We start from the raw sequence: 19495 nt of genomic DNA, 5'->3' as shown, positions 1-19495 counted from the left end.
TCTACACAATGTGCTACCGGTTGTATAAAAAAAAATGAAATGGAATGTGTACACATATATGCTTTTATGTGTATAGAAGATATTTAGAAGTTCAAAAAGGAAGCTGGTTATAATGGCTTTAAATAAAATATAGGTTAAAAAAATAAATATGTAATCATAGATTCATCAAAACAAGGTTGCTAGCTCTAAGAGCAAGTCTAAGGATGAAAAATGTGTGAGTAAAACCATAATTTGGCACTATAATAACGTAAAAGACTAATTTTGAAAAACTGGGCTTCTTAAATTACCAACATTCAGTATCTCTGCTTTTGCTTTTTCTTTTGCATAGAAAGTTCTTTCTGAACCCTAATTCTCATCTTTAAGAACTCAGCTCAAAAGTCATTTCAAAGAGACATCGTCCCTGACCACTCTAATTAATATCTTCATTATTTACCTTCTTTCACATTACTGTTTTATTCCCTTCACAGTAATCATCACAGTGTATAATGTACTGGGTTTGTATCTTGGTTATCATCTGCCTTTCCTACTACAATGTAAGCTTCATGAAGGAATGTTATTTGTCTTGTTTACTGATATACAACTCCAATATCCAACACAATGCCTGGCACAAAGTAAATGCTCAATAAATATTTGCTGAGTGAATAATTACTAACACAAATGACATATGAATAATTTATACTTAGTAAACTAAACTAACAGTGATTAAAGGCAATCAAATATAAAATCATGAGGCCAGGCGTGGTGGCTCACGCCTGTAATCCCAGCCCTTTGGGAGGCCAAGGCAGGCAGATCATCTGAGGTCAGGAGTTCAAGACCAGCCTGGCCAACATGGTGAAACACCGTCTCTACTAAAAATACAAAAATTAGCCAGGCATGATGGTGGGTACCTGTAGTCCCAGCTACTCAGGAGGCTGAGGCAGGAGAATCACCTGAACCTGGGAGATGGAGGTTGCAGTGAGCCGAGATCGTACCACTGCACTACAGCCTGGGCAACAGAGAGCAAGACACACACACTATCTCTCTCTCTCTATCTCTCTATTTATATATGTGTGTGTGTGTATATATATATCTCATTAAGAAGAAAAAAGTGCCACCTCAACCTACCACTGTCAAAACCAATTATGTTTGTGAATTTCTCTTTATAGATTTTTCTATATATTTTATTTCTAGATTTTCTTATAGGATTAATCTCAAGCTGAAAATGTATATGCTTCGAGAAGTACAAGTTTTACTATTAGTCTAGACTGAAAAAGTTCTTTTCCTAAAAAAAAAACCAAAAAAACATAATTTACCAAAATAGTTCCCATGAGAGACTAAGAATTAGAACCAATTATCATAGAAAAAAATTATCATCAAAAAGATCCTCTCCTACAATAAAACAAGAGGCCTAGATGGTTTCACAAGTGAATACTAACAAACTTTAAAGGAATAAATAAACTAAGCAACAGATGCAAAGGACAGAAAAAGAAAAAGAAAAGCATAAACATTCTTTTAGCAAAGCAAGTACCAAACTGATACTGAAACAAAAAATTAAAAGACAACTTGCATCTAGGAATCTCAATATAAAAATCCCATGTAAAATATTAGAATCCAGCAGCCCATTAAAATAACAATAAACCATGACTGTGATCAGATTTGGTTTATTTCAAGGAGCAAGGGAAGTTGAATATTAGCAAATCTAATTATAGAATAATTCCTCATGATCAGGGCAAAAGTGAAAAATCATCATGATCATTTCCATTGATGCTAAAAAGACTTTAATAAAATTCAACAAACATTCTTGCTAGAAACCCATAAAATAATAAAAGGTTGGAAGACAGCTACAACCATTCATTTACATCTTGTCTATGGCTACTTTTATACTGCAACAGTAGAGGTGAGTAGCTGCAACACAGACTGGACACAAAGCCATGAATATTTATTATCTAGTCCTTCATAGTATGTTTGACAACCCTTACAGTACTAGAGCTTTCTCATTAAAATGAGGAAAGAACAAAAATGTTAATCATCAATCACTGATATTTTGGAGAGATCATACAATGCAATTAGACAAGATTATGAACACTAGCTTTTGCAACTAACTTTCTCCATTTCTGTGAATGAATCACTGATTTCCCTCTTGAGGCTGTCCTTTCTCCCTTAAGCAATGACAGTACTAATTTACCCATTCCTAACTTAACCAAAATGACATTTTAGGTGCCCAACTTTTCTTATTAAAGCAAAGTGGAGACATACATTGTGTCTCAATAGAGGATACTGAAATTATCAGTGTTTTCAACTTAATTGTTCTTTTTAAAATACCAAAAGCATAATAAAAAAATCAGGGGGTCCTACTGGTTCTACATAAGGCTTATAAATACAATTAATGGCATATCCAACATTTGAATGTGATATATACCACTCTTGTACAATATACAGAAAAATAAATCTCACTGTTCTCAACATACCCTTCCTGAAGAGATAATTCTTGGTTTTCTTCTTCAGGGCCACTGCTATCACTCTGTAGCTCAGGTTCATTCTCATCTTTTCCTGGCAGAGTCTCCCAGCTTTCATCACTTGAGGATTGATCTTTTTCTGTACCAGAAAATCGATGAGGCAAAGAAGCAGACCATTCCCCATCACTGCATTCAGAACTGTAAATCAGAAGAGAAATAAACTATCATTATGTGTTCAGTTATTTTTATCATTTGGGGTGTTAACTAGATGATACGGTTTGGATCTGTGTTCCCACCAAATCTCATGTTGAACTGTAATCTGAAATGTTGGAGATGGGGCCTGGTGGGAGGTTACTGGATCATGGGGGTGGATCCTTCATGAAGAGTTTAGCATTATCCCCTTGGTACTGTTCTTGCAACAGTGACTGAGTTTTCACCAGATCTGGTTGTTTAAAAATGTGTGGCACCTCCCCCCTCACTCTTTCTTGCACCTGCTCCTGCCAAGTGAGAAGTCTTGTTCCCCCTCTGCCTTCCACCATGATTGGAAGATTCCTGAGGCCCCCCTAGAAGCAGAAGCCACTATGCTTCCTGCACAGCCTGCTGAACTGTAAGCCAATTAAACCTCTTTTCTTTATAAATTACCCAGTCTCAGGTGTTTGTTTATAGCAATGCACGGATGAACTAACACACCAGACATCACGGTATAGAGTGGACTGCTGATGCCACACATGCTTCGTTAGGTGTTAATTCAATCTTTAGACTATTAAACAAATAAATGCATGCAGCAGAGTATGACTCTTTGAAAACAATAATACGGCAGATGGCAAGTTATGGAACATATCACTTTACTTTTTCTTTCACTACATCCATGGTACCTAGATAGGGGCTTGTCATATTTTAGACATATTTTTAAATAAACTTTTAAGTACAATTTGGTAATCTTAAATGCTACCTGGAATACATGTAAGTAGACTTACTGCATATCTAATATGACTATAACAACTTTCAAATTATATAGTGACAACTAATGACATATTTTCTATGAATAAATTTCTACTATTACCATGTAATAAAAAGTTAACTGTCTTTTTTCTTCCTTTTTCCCAAAGAACTTTTAAAGAAGTGACATTCAAATGCATAAAAAGCAGTACTGGCAAAACTTTACTGTCCTTAGGTAGGACCATGAATACGAAGTAAGTTTCAATTCAGGCCGGGCATGGTGGCTCATGCCTATAATCCCAGCACTTTGGGAGGCTGAGGTGGGCGGATCACCTGAGGTCGGGAGTTCGAGAGCAGCCTGACCAACATAGAGAAACCCCGTCTCTACTAAAAATACAAAATTAGCCGGGCGTGGTGGTGCATGCCTGTAATCCCAGCTACTCGGGAGGCTGAGGCAGAACCACTTGAACTCGGGAGGTGGAGGGTGCGATAAGCCGAGATTGCGTCATTGTACTCCAGCCTGGGCAATAGGAGTGAAACTCCCTCTCAAAAAAAAGAAAAAAAAAAAAGCACAGAAAATTACTTTTTTACATTTAGCTTTAGTCAACTTGGTTACACTTAACTACTCTTAGTTTTTAAAGAATTAGTCATCTTATAACTACCAAAGGCTAAAATATTACTTATTAGTGTTGAAAGTAAGTCTTAAACGCCTCCTCCAACCTTATCAACCATTCTGGTTAAGAATCTCCTCAAAGATTTCTCTACGTTCACTTGACTTGGAAAATCAAAAATAACAATTTTAGTTTACATTTTTGAAAGGAAGTGATAATTGGTAGGAAATTATATTTTAAAATGATGATTATTATGTCATTAATATGCAGTTAGTGATTTATTAACAGATGCACTCAAAAGATCAAGATGCTATTAACAAACAGTAGCACTAATCTAAGCTCTGAGAAGTTTAATAGAAGCAAAAATATAAAATCAATTGCCAATTTCCAGTAAACAATGGATGGCAGGGCACTAACATCCCGAAAAAGGAAAGCTATAAAATCTAGGCATAGCAACTAAAAGGTGTTCTTTCAGCTGGGTCTAAGCCAAAGTTCCTTGTATTCTGTACAATTTTCTGTGACCCAAAGAATAATCTAATATAAACAATTTCTAGACTTATGTAAGTGTAAAAACCCAACACAGAAATTAGTTTTAAAGGAGCTTATTCAGCTAAGTTTCCTTGACTAAGAACCTTATAAAATTCAAAGCTAAATTACCAACTCCTATTGTAATACGTCTTTAACAATTAGGACAAGATTTCTACATAAATTTGTGGCAATTCCTAACATATATAAAAGAGAAGCTCATTTAAAAAAAAAATAAATTTCACTCAGAATATGATCCTGTCCAAAGAGGTAACGTAAAAAAGTCCTCACTTTTCCATATTAACCAAATAACTCATGGAGTATCTCTAAACTTCAATACAAGAGGAAAGTCTATGATCAATAATCAACAAGCCTATTGGATTGGCAAAATTATGGATTTTTTGGCAAAGTTATGGATTGGCAAACTACTACAGGCTTGGGTTCAAACCTGGCTCTGCTGTCTGTTTTTTAATGGTCTGTGAGATAAAAATGGTTTTTACATGTTTATCTTTAATTCTGCCTCTTAGTCACCAAAGCCTAAAATATTTACCATCTGCTCCTTTAAGAAAAAGTTTGCAGACCCCAGGCCTATATCATTATTACTCATGATACCTAAACCTCAATGCTAAGGAGACAACTTTTAAATGTATATCCCCAGTCAGCCCCAACCACCACACTAAGCTTTTCCTATCACTAACTACCCTCTAAGCATTTTAAGATTTTTCACCTTCCTTGTCAAAAATTCTATTATGAAATTCATCTGTCAGATGAATCCCTCTCTTGATTTGTTATCTTTTAATGTTATCACCATGCTCTCATTCTGGAAACACTTATTTTTTGACTCTTCACAAACTCCCCACATTCAAATCCTTTCTTACTTTCCATTCTTTCTCTGCACAATGGCTCTCATAGTCTAGCTCCTTTTTCTCCGTTTCTCCTAAAATGTAAAACCCTGGTTCAAATGCTTTTCTCCAAATTAGACCTATATAGTCAATTATTAATTGGTGTTCCTAAATTTAATTCCACTCCCTCAAAATGCATTCCGAATACTACCATCACTTCAATTTACACATCAAACAGTATGTTTATAGTATTACTCCAAAAAACCTTCAACAGCTCTTTTTCCCTAATGCTACAGCTTTAGTTTCACAAACAAGCCATTTGCCTATCACTCTCACAATTTTTGTGGCAGTTGCACATTTACCTTCTGTCTTAAGGTATGATAGTTGAGAATACAGGTCCTGAAGTCAGTTTGCCTGGATTTGAATCCACTACCTATTAGCTATGAAAACCTCTCTATGCCTTTACAGTCTCACATATCAGGTGAATAAAACAACAGTATTTAATAGTTCGCTGGGTTCATGTAAAGGGTATTTGAATTAATATATATAAAACATTTTAACAATGCCTGATAAATAATGAGCCACCAATAACTGTTAGCAAATCTTTTTTTAATATTTTTTTTTTAAACTCAAATACATTTAGTTAGGATAAGCAATAGCCATTAAGTCCTGGATTTGATGTGCTACCTATAGTTTACTTTCCATTAACATGAATACATAATGATTAAAATTAAAAACATTGTCTGTGTACCACTTAATATATTTCACCCACTTTGGAAATAGTGGCCTATAGAATAAAAAGTTAAATGTCTTTGAATAGCACTTATAATTTACTGCTATCCGATCCCAGTACTTTCTTGCATCCAACTCATGAATGCTCTATTTCAAATAGTGTCCTCAAAGTGTGAACTTTCACTACAACCATTCCTCTTGCCATCAGGAACATCTTTACAATCACTTCACCTTTTCCCCACTTCTAGGCCCAGCTCAGACTCTATTTCTTTCAAGACCTTCCTGTATAAAATCGCTTATCTTGTTTTTCAATTATTTCATGAACTAGACTTCTTGTTTACTCAGTGCAGCTCACTACAACACAGCTGCTTCTTTAACATTGCAATTATTTTTCATAATAGTGCAGAGAAATCAAAGGAAATGGGTACTGAGAAAAGACAAACGGATGTGGATATTAGGAGGTCACCACTGACATTAAAGAATATAGGGCCGGGTATGGTAGCTCACGCCTGTAATCTCAGCACTTTGGGAGGCTGAGGCAGGTGGATCACCTGAGGTTGGGAGTTTGAGACCAGCCTAAGCAACATGGAGAAACCTGGTCTCTACTAAAAATACAAAATTAGCTGGGCGTGGTGGCGGGCGCCTGTAATCCCAGCTACTCAGGAGGTTGAGGTAGGAGAATCGCTTGAACCTGGGAGGTGGAGGTTGCAGAGAGCTGAGATGGTGCCATTGCACTCCAGCCTTGGCAACTAGAGCAAGACTTTGTAAAATAAATAAATAAATAAATAAATAAATAAATAAATAAATACAAAAGAAAGAAAGAGAAACAAAATTAGCCAGGCATGGTGGTGCACACCTGTAGTCCCAGCTACTCAGGAGGCTGAGGCAGGAGAATCGCTTGAACCCAGGAGGCAGAGGTTGCAGTGAGCTGAGAGTGCACTGCTGCACTCCAGCCTAGGTGACAAAGCAAGACTCTATCTCAATAAAAAAGAATATAGACATAATATTAGGAATCGGATTTCAAGGCAGTAAGAAGAGTAGATAGTGACAGAATAGAGGCAGTAGGTATGGAAAACTTTTTCTTAAAACTCAGCGGTGAAAAAGAAAACACAAACAGGCAAATAACAGAGAGAGCAAGAAAAAGTAAAGGTTTTCTTCAAGATAGAGAAAAACTCAAGGTTGAGAGATAGAGGGAAGCAACCTATGAGTAAGGACAATTAGATGAAGTATCAGAAATTACTATAGGCACAGAATGAGAGGGGCTACCTCTCTTCACTGAAGAGGAAATTAAAAATACAAATAAATACTACTATCCCCTAATATGGAGAAGAGGAAAATAAGAAAATTCACATTTATACATTTTTAACTTCTATAGGAAAACAAGAAACGAAGTTAACCACTAGGAATACATGGAAGGAAAAACAAAAAGGGAAAAGATTTAAAAATCACTTTTTCACGCCTGCAATCCCAGCACTTTGGGAAGCCGAGGCGGGCGGATCACGAGGTCAGGAGATCGAGACCATCCTGGCCAACACAGTGAAACCCCGTCTCTATTAAAAATACAAAAAATTAGCCAGGCGAGGTGGCGGGCGCCTATAGTCCCAGCTACTCGGGAGGCTGAGGCAGGAGAATGGCGTGAACCCAGGAGACGGAGCTTGCAGTGAGCCGAGATCGCGCCACTGCACTCCAGCCTGGGTGACAGAGTGAGACTCCGACTCAAATTAAAAAAAAAAAAAAGAAAAAGAAAAAACATCACTTTTTAAGAAGTAAGCAACAGAACAAACAGGACACAAAAACGATCATGGAATAGTGAAGATCCATTCGTTCTAGATTTTAAAAGCGGGTGAGTGACACATTTAAAAGTTCTCAAAGTAAAAACTAAATGAAGTACTACTTTGATCTTCATATGATCCTTCACTGGTACTGACCCCTTTTAGCACTTAAGAGTTGTATTTAAAATGCAGATGACTATAATTTACTCAAATGTCACACGGTATACACTCAATTGTGAGCTAAAAAAACTTCATATACAGAATGAAATTATAGACAAAATTTATGTACAAATCCTAGGCAGAAATAAGCTATGGAAATATAAAACCAACCAAAAGCAATCTCTCATTCCATAATTCCCCAAGGTACTTGTTAGTTTGTTCTTCCTGGCATTTATCATAGCCATAAGAAACTCAACTATAGGAGCCTAGGAAAAAGTGAAATTTTAAATATTTTGTTATCTGACATAATCTAAACATTTTGGAACTTTTACCACTATTAACACTGAACTGTAATGTCATACAGTGATACAAATGGATTATGTCCAAATATATGTCTGCTTAATTTCATTAATAAGGCCAAGATGGCTATGATTTTTGAATTGTGCCTGCCTTTTGTCACTTTCTGGTCTTTTTCCTTAATATCAGGATATTGTAATCCCATGAACTCCCTCGCATATCTGCAGAACAAACACATTTACACCTGATGTGCTCCTTCCAAACTTCTATGAACTTGAAGACAAGATAAAAAGGTTTGCTAAAATGTCAGTGCATGTGCTTTAAGATCTGTGCCTTAGCTGCATATAGATGTTTTATTTATTGTGGGTAGTACCAAGTTCTCAGAGAAACTCTTTCTTTGTGGCTTTCAGGTAACCTACACAGAAGAAGAAAGGTACTTAATTCAGCCTCACAATACAAATATGTATATTTTGTCTTCTTCATAAAGCTAGTGAACGTTATGGGAACAGGGACCATTACGATTTGCATTAACAGGGCACCTGGAACGAAGTCTGGACTTAAGAAGATTTCAACAAATCTTTTAATGTATCATATCGAAGTCAACTAAATGGCTAATAATCATTTTATTTCCCAACAACTTCAACAAAATAAGTTGTCCTGACATCGTCCCTTAAGTAAGGTTTTATTTTAATTTTAAGCAAAGTTAAGTCCTAAGAACACAAAAATTCTGCAAGAAACCCCAAGTGCTATAAGGAATGGTCAGTAGATGGCATGCCTCTCTTCAAAGCAGTTAGGCCCAAGGTTAAGATGTGCTAGTATTGCTGAAAGGTTTTTTTTAAACTCAAGATCTTGTCCTCAAACAGCTACTAAACTTCTCAGGGTATACTTCAAAAGAGCAGGGTACTAACCTTAGCTCTTTGGTCTAATTCTAAGTCTGGTAATTATATGCTGCCTATTAAAATTCCCCTTGGAGTCCTAATTTAATAAGGTGGGGCTCAGTTCCTGTCAAACAGCTCAGAGCAATGCTACTGGCTGCAATGCTTATCCCATAAAGTGTAACATTTCAGATGTGATTAAGTGATCATAGAATTTTTCAGGGAAGAAGGCAATCATGAATTCATTAAAATACTTTTCTCCTTATAAAGAATATATATTCCATATTTTTTTAAAAGTAGCCAAAGTTCCTATATCTGAAAATGCTGGCCGGGTGCAGCGGCTCACGCCTGTAATCCTAACACTCTGGGAGGCTGAGGTAGGTGGATCACTTGAGGTCAGGGGTTCAAGACCAGCCTGACCAACATGGTGAAACCACATTTCTACTAAAAATACAAAAATTAGTTGGGCGTGATGGCATGCCTGTGGTCCCAGTTACTCAGGAGGCTGAGGCAGAAGAATCGCTTGAACCTAGGAGGCAGAGGTTGCAGTGAGCTGAGATCATGCCACTGCACTCCGGCCTGGGCAACAGAGAGAAACTCTGTCTCAAAATAAATAAATAAATAATAAAAAAATTAAAATGCCACAACGAACTTTAGTTATATTCTTGATGAGTTCTACTTTGGCTATTATAAGCATGACAAAAAAACTTTTCAAGTATATCAACTTTTTAAGCTTTACAAAGAAAACTCAAAAGTTCACAGACTCAAATTAAGCAGCAGTTCTTATACTTTCCATCCAAAACCTGAGAAGACTAGTATCACCATTTCTCCAATCTACTAATACAAGAAACAGGCAGGATGACAATGAAACATCAGGGAGATGAACAAGGGCAAAATGAAACTAAATAGGAGTGTACAGCTATTAAATTCCAACCTTTAGCTGGCACCATATTAAAAAGGCACCCTGGCAACTATAATCCTTTGCAGGGAATTAGGGTAGAGGAACAGGAAACATCAGCATAGAAATGAGTGTACAGACAGTTTGAGATCCTAAAACATATCTTAAGGCTATGGATAAAAACACAAGTACAGTCCTAGGCAGAACCATTATCCTTTAGAATTTATTCTGATTCTTTAAAACAAAACAAAACAAAACAAAAAACTTTTAAGTGTTTTCAGCATTTCAGTGTGTCTTAAAGAATGATCCTCAAGTAGTTCCATCATTTTGGCATACTCTAACCACAGGCTCTGTAGTTAATATATTACTAGCAATTTAAAAGGACAAAGTTTCTATTAACTATAAATGTCTTTTTCCCATCTACACATTGTGCTTGTAAAAAAAATATATATATATGTGATATATATATACACCATGGTTCAGAATATTGACATCATTTAAGAAAAAAAATTAAAAATAAATAAGAACAACCAGAACTACAAATAACTAAGAAAATACCTTATAACTATCAAAAGTCCAGGGTCCTTCAAGGCAAAGAATATACTTCTACCACTGACCACCCCCAAAACAAAGAAAATCAGTTTAAAATCCAGGAGCCAGGAAGACTACCCTTTCTCTAGGGGTTGGCAAACGTAACAATTTCATCAACTTCATCATAAGACATTATAACCGACTATAAAAAGCAAGCAGAAGAGAGGTATTTATTTTGCCCCAAATGACAAAGGTACAGCCAAATTAAATGATTCTCCTTAAAGAAGAAAAAGTGTAACTGGGCGAAAAAAATACAAGTACCTTACACTTTCAAAAAAATAAATTATCAAAGACTGTAAGTTTTGTCTTTTTTAAAAAAAATAGTAACCTAGAGGAATAATATTAGAGACTTGCAATCTAATTCAAAATCTTAGGGCTGAATGTGTTTTGGAATTTTTATATATATTTCCCAGATTTAGAAATACTACTTAACAATCCCCAGCGTGGTCCAGGCCAGCACACAGTAATCAAACATAATCATATTTCTGCAGTAAAATATACAAATATTTGAAAAAATACCCTCATTTCAATTCAGATCCAGATGTGCTTATCCAGGAAGTTAACATCAGGTCAGGCTTTGTGTCCAATTTCTGTTTTTAGAAGTGTGGATACTGAATAAAAGACTGTGGGCTTGAACTGAAAAAAACTTTACCCTTAGCTTAAAAACAATGTATCATACAAAAATTACTTACTAACCCTTAAAGTTTACAAACTTTGACAGAGTAGCAGAAATTACATTTTAAATATTTTTTATAATAAACTACACATTCCGTATTATAGTAACTTAATTCATATGTCCAAAGAAAATCAAATGAATTATTTTATGACATGAATTAAAATGCCTTCATATTCAAAATGGTATATTTCTTCCTTTATAGTACTTTCTAGCTAAAAAAACCACACAATTATTTCTACTAGCTAATAAAATCTTACAATTGCGCTGTAATTGAGCACTGTCAGGGGTGCAACTAGCTTACAAGGACTCATGAAAATCTGGACACTGAGGTAATGGAAATTCAACAACTGAACAAAGAAATTCTCCATTTTTTTCTTGTTTCTATTGTCTTATGGTTTGGAAAAAAAAAGATATAGGTTTGTAAGAGCAATCAGAATGTTTATTATAAGTTTTATGTTCTCTTGAAAATAGCAAAGAATAATGGTGAACAGTCTCTGGAATACCTAATCAGGCACTCAAAGCCCAGCTCTACCATTCAGTTGCTCTGTGACCTTAGGAAGTTATTTAACGCTCTGTGCCTCAGTTTCCTTATTTACAAATGAGGGAAATAATGGAACCTACCACACAGAGTTGTTAATAAGAACTGAATGCTAAGAAAAAAATAAGTAAAAAATAAACTTAGCAATAGGAAGACCACAAGAAGAATAAAGAGGGAAACAGGTGATATTAGTAACTACTGGCAATGTTAATGAAGTATTACCAACCAATAATTTGTGACATTAATCACTTTTTAAACCAAGACTGGCTTAATGGCCGGGCGCGGTGGCTCAAGCCTGTAATCCCAGCACTCTGGGAGGCCGAGACGGGCGGATCACGAGGTCAGGAGATCGAGACCATCCTGGCTAACACGGTGAAACCCCGTCTCTACTAAAAAGTACAAAAAACTAGCCGGGCGAGGTGGCGGGCGCCTGTAGTCCCAGCTACTCCGGAGGCTGAGGCAGGAGAATGGCGTAAACCCGGGAGGCGGAGCTTGCGGTGAGCAGAGATCCCGCCACTGCACTCCAGCCTGGGTGACAGAGCCAGACTCCGTCTCAAAAAAAAAAAAAAAAAAAAAAGACTGGCTTAATGTAGGTTTTCAAAAAATACAATAAATGTTTATCTTACATTTTATTAATTGAAATACCATGAACTAACTAGCATCTCTATCCCTTTATAATAATTAATAATCATTATCCGAACTTATTTCTGTAAACTACTAAAATCTCAAAAACATTTTTTTGTGAAAAATTCTAATGAGTAGTTTGCATGTATGATTAGCATTCAGTAAATAAGAATATTTGGTAAGTCAAAATGTCTAATTGCCTCATCTTATCCAATAGCCCAACCATCAAACAGGGTTCTAGAAAGAAACCACTTCATTTACCACACAATCTGAAAAAGTACTGGATGTGACCTTACCTGTCTTCATCTTTGTCATAGAGTTGGTAATAATCTCCACAGCCATTCCAAAAGGTGTTATCCACTTCTTGCCTTCCTGCTGTGGCTCCACTTTCTGGTGTTATTTGGTTATTTTCTGTTTCCCTTTGTGTAATAACTCTCGAGTATGGTGGATCCAAGAACATACAGTCATGCTCTCCATCATATTCTTCACATTTTATTAACAGGTCATCTGAGCCACTTTCCTCAACTTCCAAAGCCTCCCTCCATCTTTGAACACTTCTTTGTTTCGCCTCATGCCTATTAAAACCTGTTTCTTGGTCCACCTGGCTTGAACTTATCAGTTTTCTAACTTTTGGCCTCACTACCTGTTCAGGAGAACTTCCATGGTTCTTTTCCCTATCATTGGTATTTTGTTCACTACAAATATGCCCTGGACCGTAGGCTGCATCTTCAGTTGAATTTTCTGTCTGTCTTTCCTGGCTAGCATTGTTTTGTTGTTTCTTTCTAACCACTTCATCTTGAGAAGAACTCTGAATTTCCTGGCTATTCTGATGGACAAACTCAGTATCACCAGCAGAACTTTTCGCTAACGGTACAGAATCTAACTCTTCAAACGCATCTCTTACTTCACAGTTAAATGAGGGAACTGGTGGTGAAAGATCAGAGTGTGCCTCTGCCTCTCTGTTTTCCAACTCAAATATTGTATTGCCTAATGACTCCTGATATCTGCTATCTTCCACGACTTCTGCAGAAAGTTGAAGATGGTCATTATCTTCTCCATGTTTGCCATCTGGATCATAAGAGTCTGTATGAACCAAAGCAATTCCATTTTGGACACTTGAAGCATTACAAGCTCCTGGAGTATACTCTCCCTCAGAGTGATTATGAAGATCTGTACTGCTTCCTAAGGTATCCCTGCCTTCCTCACTATGATGTACTGCAGCAAAGGATTGACTGCTCTCAGTGGTTTGATTCAATGCTGAACCACAAGTGGGAATTTCTGTTTCACTTTTTTCAAATACAGGTTCGCTGGGCAAAGAAGAATCAACTTGATCCAAAGGACTGGAACCTTCATAGAAAACAAAAGAAAACATATTTTGAAAGATTAACTTAGATAAAATTTTATGTAATAACTATCACTTAAGTGGAAATCATACCAATTATTGCCTACTTGAATATATGAGTAAATTTATTTACCAAGCACTTCTATGCTCCTTAACTTAACCGGGGATATAGACTGGTTACTCTATGAATTCATTTATGTCAATGTATAGCCTTTCACTATCATCTCCCTCACATGTCTTTGGCGGTTTTCTATCTAAATCCTAATATCTAATGCATTCTGCAAGACATATAAAGGAGAAGCTCTTGAGAGGTTATACAATGGGAAGCCTCTCGTAAGTGGAGTCTAGGGGAACCAATCTGCCCTCCCAGTGATTTCCAAACTCACCTTCTTTATTATATGCAGGCAAAAAACAAAAAAACAAAAAAACAAAAAAGCCTTCAAAAGTACTTATGACAGATATAATAACTATAGTTACAGATCTAAGAGAAATTAGACCCTATTATGTTTTGTTGGCAATTCACAAAATTATATCTCAGTATCTAGACGTATTAGATTATAAATTCGATTGCTGAATACATTTATAAGTTAACTTTAGATATGTTATAGTTATGACTGAAAACAACAGATCAATATGTTGATTCTTGTAATAGTTCAACTGTGAGAATTCTCAAACATGAGTAAAATCATATCTATAAATTACTTTAAGCATAACTATCTTGCATCACCACTAACAATAAAAAATGAAGACATTAGAGATTTGTTGGAATAAAAATTCATGAATTGTAAAATAACTGAAGTTTGGCTATGACATATTGTATGAAGGGTTTTTTTATTTTATTTTTTTTTTTGAGACAGAGTCTCGCTCTGTCACCCAGGCTGGAGTGCAGTGGCGCGATCTCGGCTCACTGCAAGTTCCGCCTCCCAGGTTCATGCAATTCTCCTGCCTCAGCCTCCTGAGTAGCTGGGAACAAAGGGTTCTTTAATGGGATGACCTTAGTCAGTAATTCAGGTTCTTACATATGACAGCAAAAATAATCTAGAAATTTGCTTAGAACAAGAGGAAGAAGACAAATCCAGTCCAAAAATGTGCAATTATGGTACATGGGATAGCTGCAAAATACTTTTTCAAAACCACCAAATCACTAAGAAATTTTAATTGAATAAGCCTTCCTTGTCCTTTGGATTTTGTAAGATGATGAAAAAATAAACAAGTCAAGTTAAATTTAAGAGATAAAATTAAAAGAAGAAAAGTTGGCCAGGTACAATGGTCCATGCCTCTAATTCCAGCACTTCAGGAGGCTGAGCTGGATGGACCACTTGAGGTCAGGAGTTTGAGACCAGCCTGGGCAACATGGCAAAACCCTATCTTTACCAAAAAATACAAAAATTACTCAGGTGAGGAGGCGTATGTCTGTAGTCCCAGCTACTTGGAAGGCTGAGGCAGGAGAATCACTTGAACCCAGGAGGCAGAGGTTGCAGGGAGACGAGATCATGCCATTGCACGCCAGCCTGGCTGACAAAGCAAACCTCCATCTAAAAAAGTAAAAAAATAAAATAAAATAAAGAAGGCCAGCACGGTGACTCAAACCTGTAATCCCAGCACTTTGGGAAGCCAAGGCAGGTGGATCACTTGAGAGGTCAGGAGTTTGAGATCAGCCTGGCCAACGTGGTGAAACCCTGTCTCTACTAAAAATACAAAAATTAGCTCAGTGTGGTGACAAACACCTGTAGTCCCAGCTACTAGGGAGGCTGAGGTACAAGAATCGCTTGAACCTGGGAGACGGAGGTTGCAGTAAGCCAAGATCATACCACTGCACTCCATCCTGGGCAACAGAACATGACTCCATCTCAAAAAAAAAAAAAAGAAGAAGAAGAAGAAAAGTTATTTAAATATCATATGCAGGGAAAAAATATCTCTACTTGATCCACGTTTTTAAAAATTTCAAAACATTTCTTTTTGATGCAAAGATGATTTCCTTCGGCTGGAGGTTATGACATTGTAATCACTACTATGACAGCGTAGTTGTATTTTAATGATTGGCTACATTCTATTTTCTTCTATGTTTAAATATATACACCATTAGTATTAAATTCAATAATAATTTCAAAATAGAATTTCTTGATAGGAAGCGTGCTGCATTTGCACTCACAGACATGCATAATACCCACCCAAAAACTTAATTATAAGATCAATTCCTATATAACTATTAATAACCTTTAAATAATTATATGTTACACACCTGAGGAATTTTCCTTTGGAACATCATCTAGTTCCAACACTTCATAGTCATCACCAGCCCGACCTAAGCTTCTTTCATGCCTGGTCATACATGGTTTAAAACTGACATAAGCATGTCTTCTTCCATATCTCCTGCCTGTAATTGTCTGATATCCTCCTGCTGGTTTGGGCCAAGCAGCCTTACCAGATTCTTGGTCCATTGCTGAAAAAAAAGTTAAAAAATTAAAACAGGAACAGCAATGAGCTTTATTCTGGCAACCTGTCAGGGAAAACTACTTCAGTTTATATTTTATTACTTATCAAATCATATGCTTCTGAACATGAAGTGTACCTCACTAGTACTATAAAACATTATTCTTCACTCACTAGAAAATTAAACATGAAGTACTATATAATAAGAGTTAGTGGCCTCTTCCCTTCAAAAAATATGTTCTAAAATTTGGTTCAAGATATTTCAGATTTTTATAATGAAACCTACCAAAAAATATTTTCCATATGCCAAATTATTATACTGCCAAAGCTCTTTATGGACTGGAGATCTTCCAAATTAAGTACCTTATATATTAATATAAGTGGCTCAATACATGTTTGATGAGTCAATTACTAGCATATGATATGATGGTTTCAATTACTTTAAAAATGAAAACATTTATGTCAAAGATAACAAGTAACCTCTTTAAATGGTACCTGTACCATGAAGAATCAACCAGACCACAATAAATATGTCCCAAAGATTACCATCAGATAAAACTATCCAAAAGAAAACAGCAGTGAGCCAGGTCAAACACACACTACCCTGCCTTCAAAACTACCAATGAATGGTATATGTTACGGTAAGAAAAGCCATCAACATTTAAATGACTTGACTATTAAGTTTTGATGACTGAGGGGTATATAGCAGTAAACAGCAGCAACTTTCACTAAGTAGTACATTATTACACACACACGCATATTAAGTGTAAGTTTCTTTAGTCAATTATGTATTACACGTACTACGCAGCAACTAAACAAAATATTTTCTCACAGCATATGGTACAGTCAATAAATGCAACAGTTGCTGGGCGTGGTGGCTCATGCCTGTAATCCCAGTACTTTGGGAGGCTGAGGTAGTCGTATCACTTGGAGCCAGGAGTTCGAGATCAGCCTAGCCAACAAGGAGAAACCCTGTCTCTACTAAAGATACAAAAATTAGCTGGGCATGGTGGCACATGCCTGTAATTCCAGCTACTCGGGAGGCTGAGGCATGAGAATCACTTGAACCCATGAGGCGGAGGTGGCAGTGAGTCAAGATTGCACCACAGCACTCCAGCTTGGGTGACAGTTTGAGACTCCGTCTCAAAAAAAAATGAATAAATGAATGAATGAATGAAACAGTTACATAATTTTTTAGTTGCATTAAAAAAAGAAATATAATCACTTCCAAGAAGGAAACAGAAACAACATGTATTTATAATATACACACATATCAAGTATAATAATATCAAGTGTTACACTTACTTAACCCCATCAGTAATCTTGAGGTGGATACTGTATTCTATTTTAAAAATTGAAAAATTAAAGTTAAAATTAAGTGTTGGATAACTTGTCTAATAATCTAACAGTATGACTCCAGAGCCAATGCCCTTAACAATTCTACCAAAAGAATAGTCTCCAAACTGGAAAGCATAAAGCTTTCCAAGCTAAATGGGTACGGAAAGAAAATATCAGAATTTCTAATTAGAAACTAAGCTTTACAAATATTCAACATATGGATCAAAACCAGGCTGTAGTAAGATAATATGGCAGATGGTCACATGTCACTTACTGGTACTCAAGGTACCCAGAGGGAAAAACAAGAAGTGTTCAATGTAGAAGAACTGACTTTCCTTACCTGCTGGCTCCTTTTCAGTGTACTGTGACATATATGGCAGTGTCTGTGTGACTAGTTCAGTAGAAGTATAGATGTGATTTAGTTTTTATTCACACTATGGATAAGCCACAGAAGATTCCTACAAAGAAACAATGAATTGAACAATAGATTAATAATAAAAGCAAAAAACCAGCAAAAATGATACTTCCGCTCCTCCTAGGGAAGCCTCATAATAAAACTTAGAAAAATACAATGTGATGTAGCCAGGCACGGTGGCAAATGCCTGTAATCCACCTTAGATCACAGCACTTTAGCAGCCCAAGGTGGGCAAATCAGTTTGAGCTCAGGAATTCGAGACCAACCTGGCCAACATGGTGAAAGCCTGTCTCTGCAAGAAATACAAAAATTATCCAGGCGTGGTGGTGCACAACTGAGGTGGGAGGATTGCTTGAGCCCAGGAGGTAGAGGCTGCAGTGAGCCGAGATCATGTCACTGCACTCCAGGTCTGGGTGACAGAGTGAGATCCCGTCCCAAAAATAAATAAATAAAAACAAGCAAAATGCAACATGATTTGACAAGCCAATCAAAAACCCTTAGAAATACCAAAATGGCTATCTGAAATACAGATTTACATCTACTCTTGACAAAACTCACCTAAGTATATATCATCCTTAAGACTGTCAATGACAACAACACATACATAATTTATAAGCAAACAAACAAAAACAGTAGAAGTACTGACTCACGTACTTTTTATTAAACTTACAATAATTTAAATAAAAAAGTTTAAACAATAAACTTTTACAATATTAAAAGTACTGACTACCAAACTATTTGGGAGTCTACTACACTGTGCTATCATTGCTTCTCTGTCAAGCAGTAAAGTTCCTTTAGCCCTGGAATTGCTAAAAGGTAACTGTAAGAATACAAACTTCATTTTTTAAAAATGTGTAATGGTTTATAACAATTAATAATGTGTGTAAATAATGATGTATTTAATCTTTGCAACAGTCAATTGATCGGATAATTTAATCCCAAATAAGAACCTATTTTCAATCAGGAAAAACTACAATTTATCATGGAACAAATATAAAAAGAACTTCTGTTTTGAAATTAATGCATTTATTTACTATTTGAAAAGTACTACTTGAGAAGTTGCAACCTGTGTTTTTTTGAAAGTTTGGTTAAGCTTTTTATTTAAACACCTTAATCATTTAAACACTTGAGCTATTGCTAATTGCTCATCATTAATGCAAATTTATTAGACAATAGCTCTGCAAATGAGTTTAATTGTATATGCTACCTGTCTAATCACAGACAGATATATATTAACATATGTAAGAGTACACACCCACATTCACCCATATAAATTACAAATTCAGTAACAAGTTATGATCCTTTAAAGTATCTGAATCAAAAGAGGCTGTTAGCAACAGCTAAAGAGAAAGGGAATATAAAAAAAAAATAATCTTAACATACTGGCAAAAACAAAGGTGCGAATTAACAATTTTTTTTTTTTTTTTTTTTTTTTTGAGACCGAGTCTCGCTC

General features: G+C 36.0%; 1 protein-coding gene across 1 annotated transcript in view; it reads right to left on the bottom strand.

Annotated features, from left to right (window-relative positions):
* Positions 1-19495, bottom strand: part of PJA2 (praja ring finger ubiquitin ligase 2) — a 74306-nt gene that overhangs the window by 29202 nt on the left and 25609 nt on the right. Inside the window, exons 2-5 of the mRNA XM_008014105.3 lie at positions 17968-18085; positions 16099-16299; positions 12811-13861; positions 2448-2633 (exon numbers count right to left, since the gene is read on the bottom strand). Coding sequence (XP_008012296.3) covers positions 2448-2633; positions 12811-13861; positions 16099-16299; positions 17968-17998 — 1469 coding nt within the window. The 5' untranslated portion in view covers positions 17999-18085. The remainder of the gene's footprint in view (positions 1-2447; positions 2634-12810; positions 13862-16098; positions 16300-17967; positions 18086-19495) is intronic.

Source organism: Chlorocebus sabaeus, chromosome 23 (assembly GCF_047675955.1).
Source record: "Chlorocebus sabaeus isolate Y175 chromosome 23, mChlSab1.0.hap1, whole genome shotgun sequence".
Lineage (NCBI taxonomy): Eukaryota > Metazoa > Chordata > Mammalia > Primates > Cercopithecidae > Chlorocebus > Chlorocebus sabaeus.
This window is presented reverse-complemented; position numbering and strand designations above follow the sequence as displayed.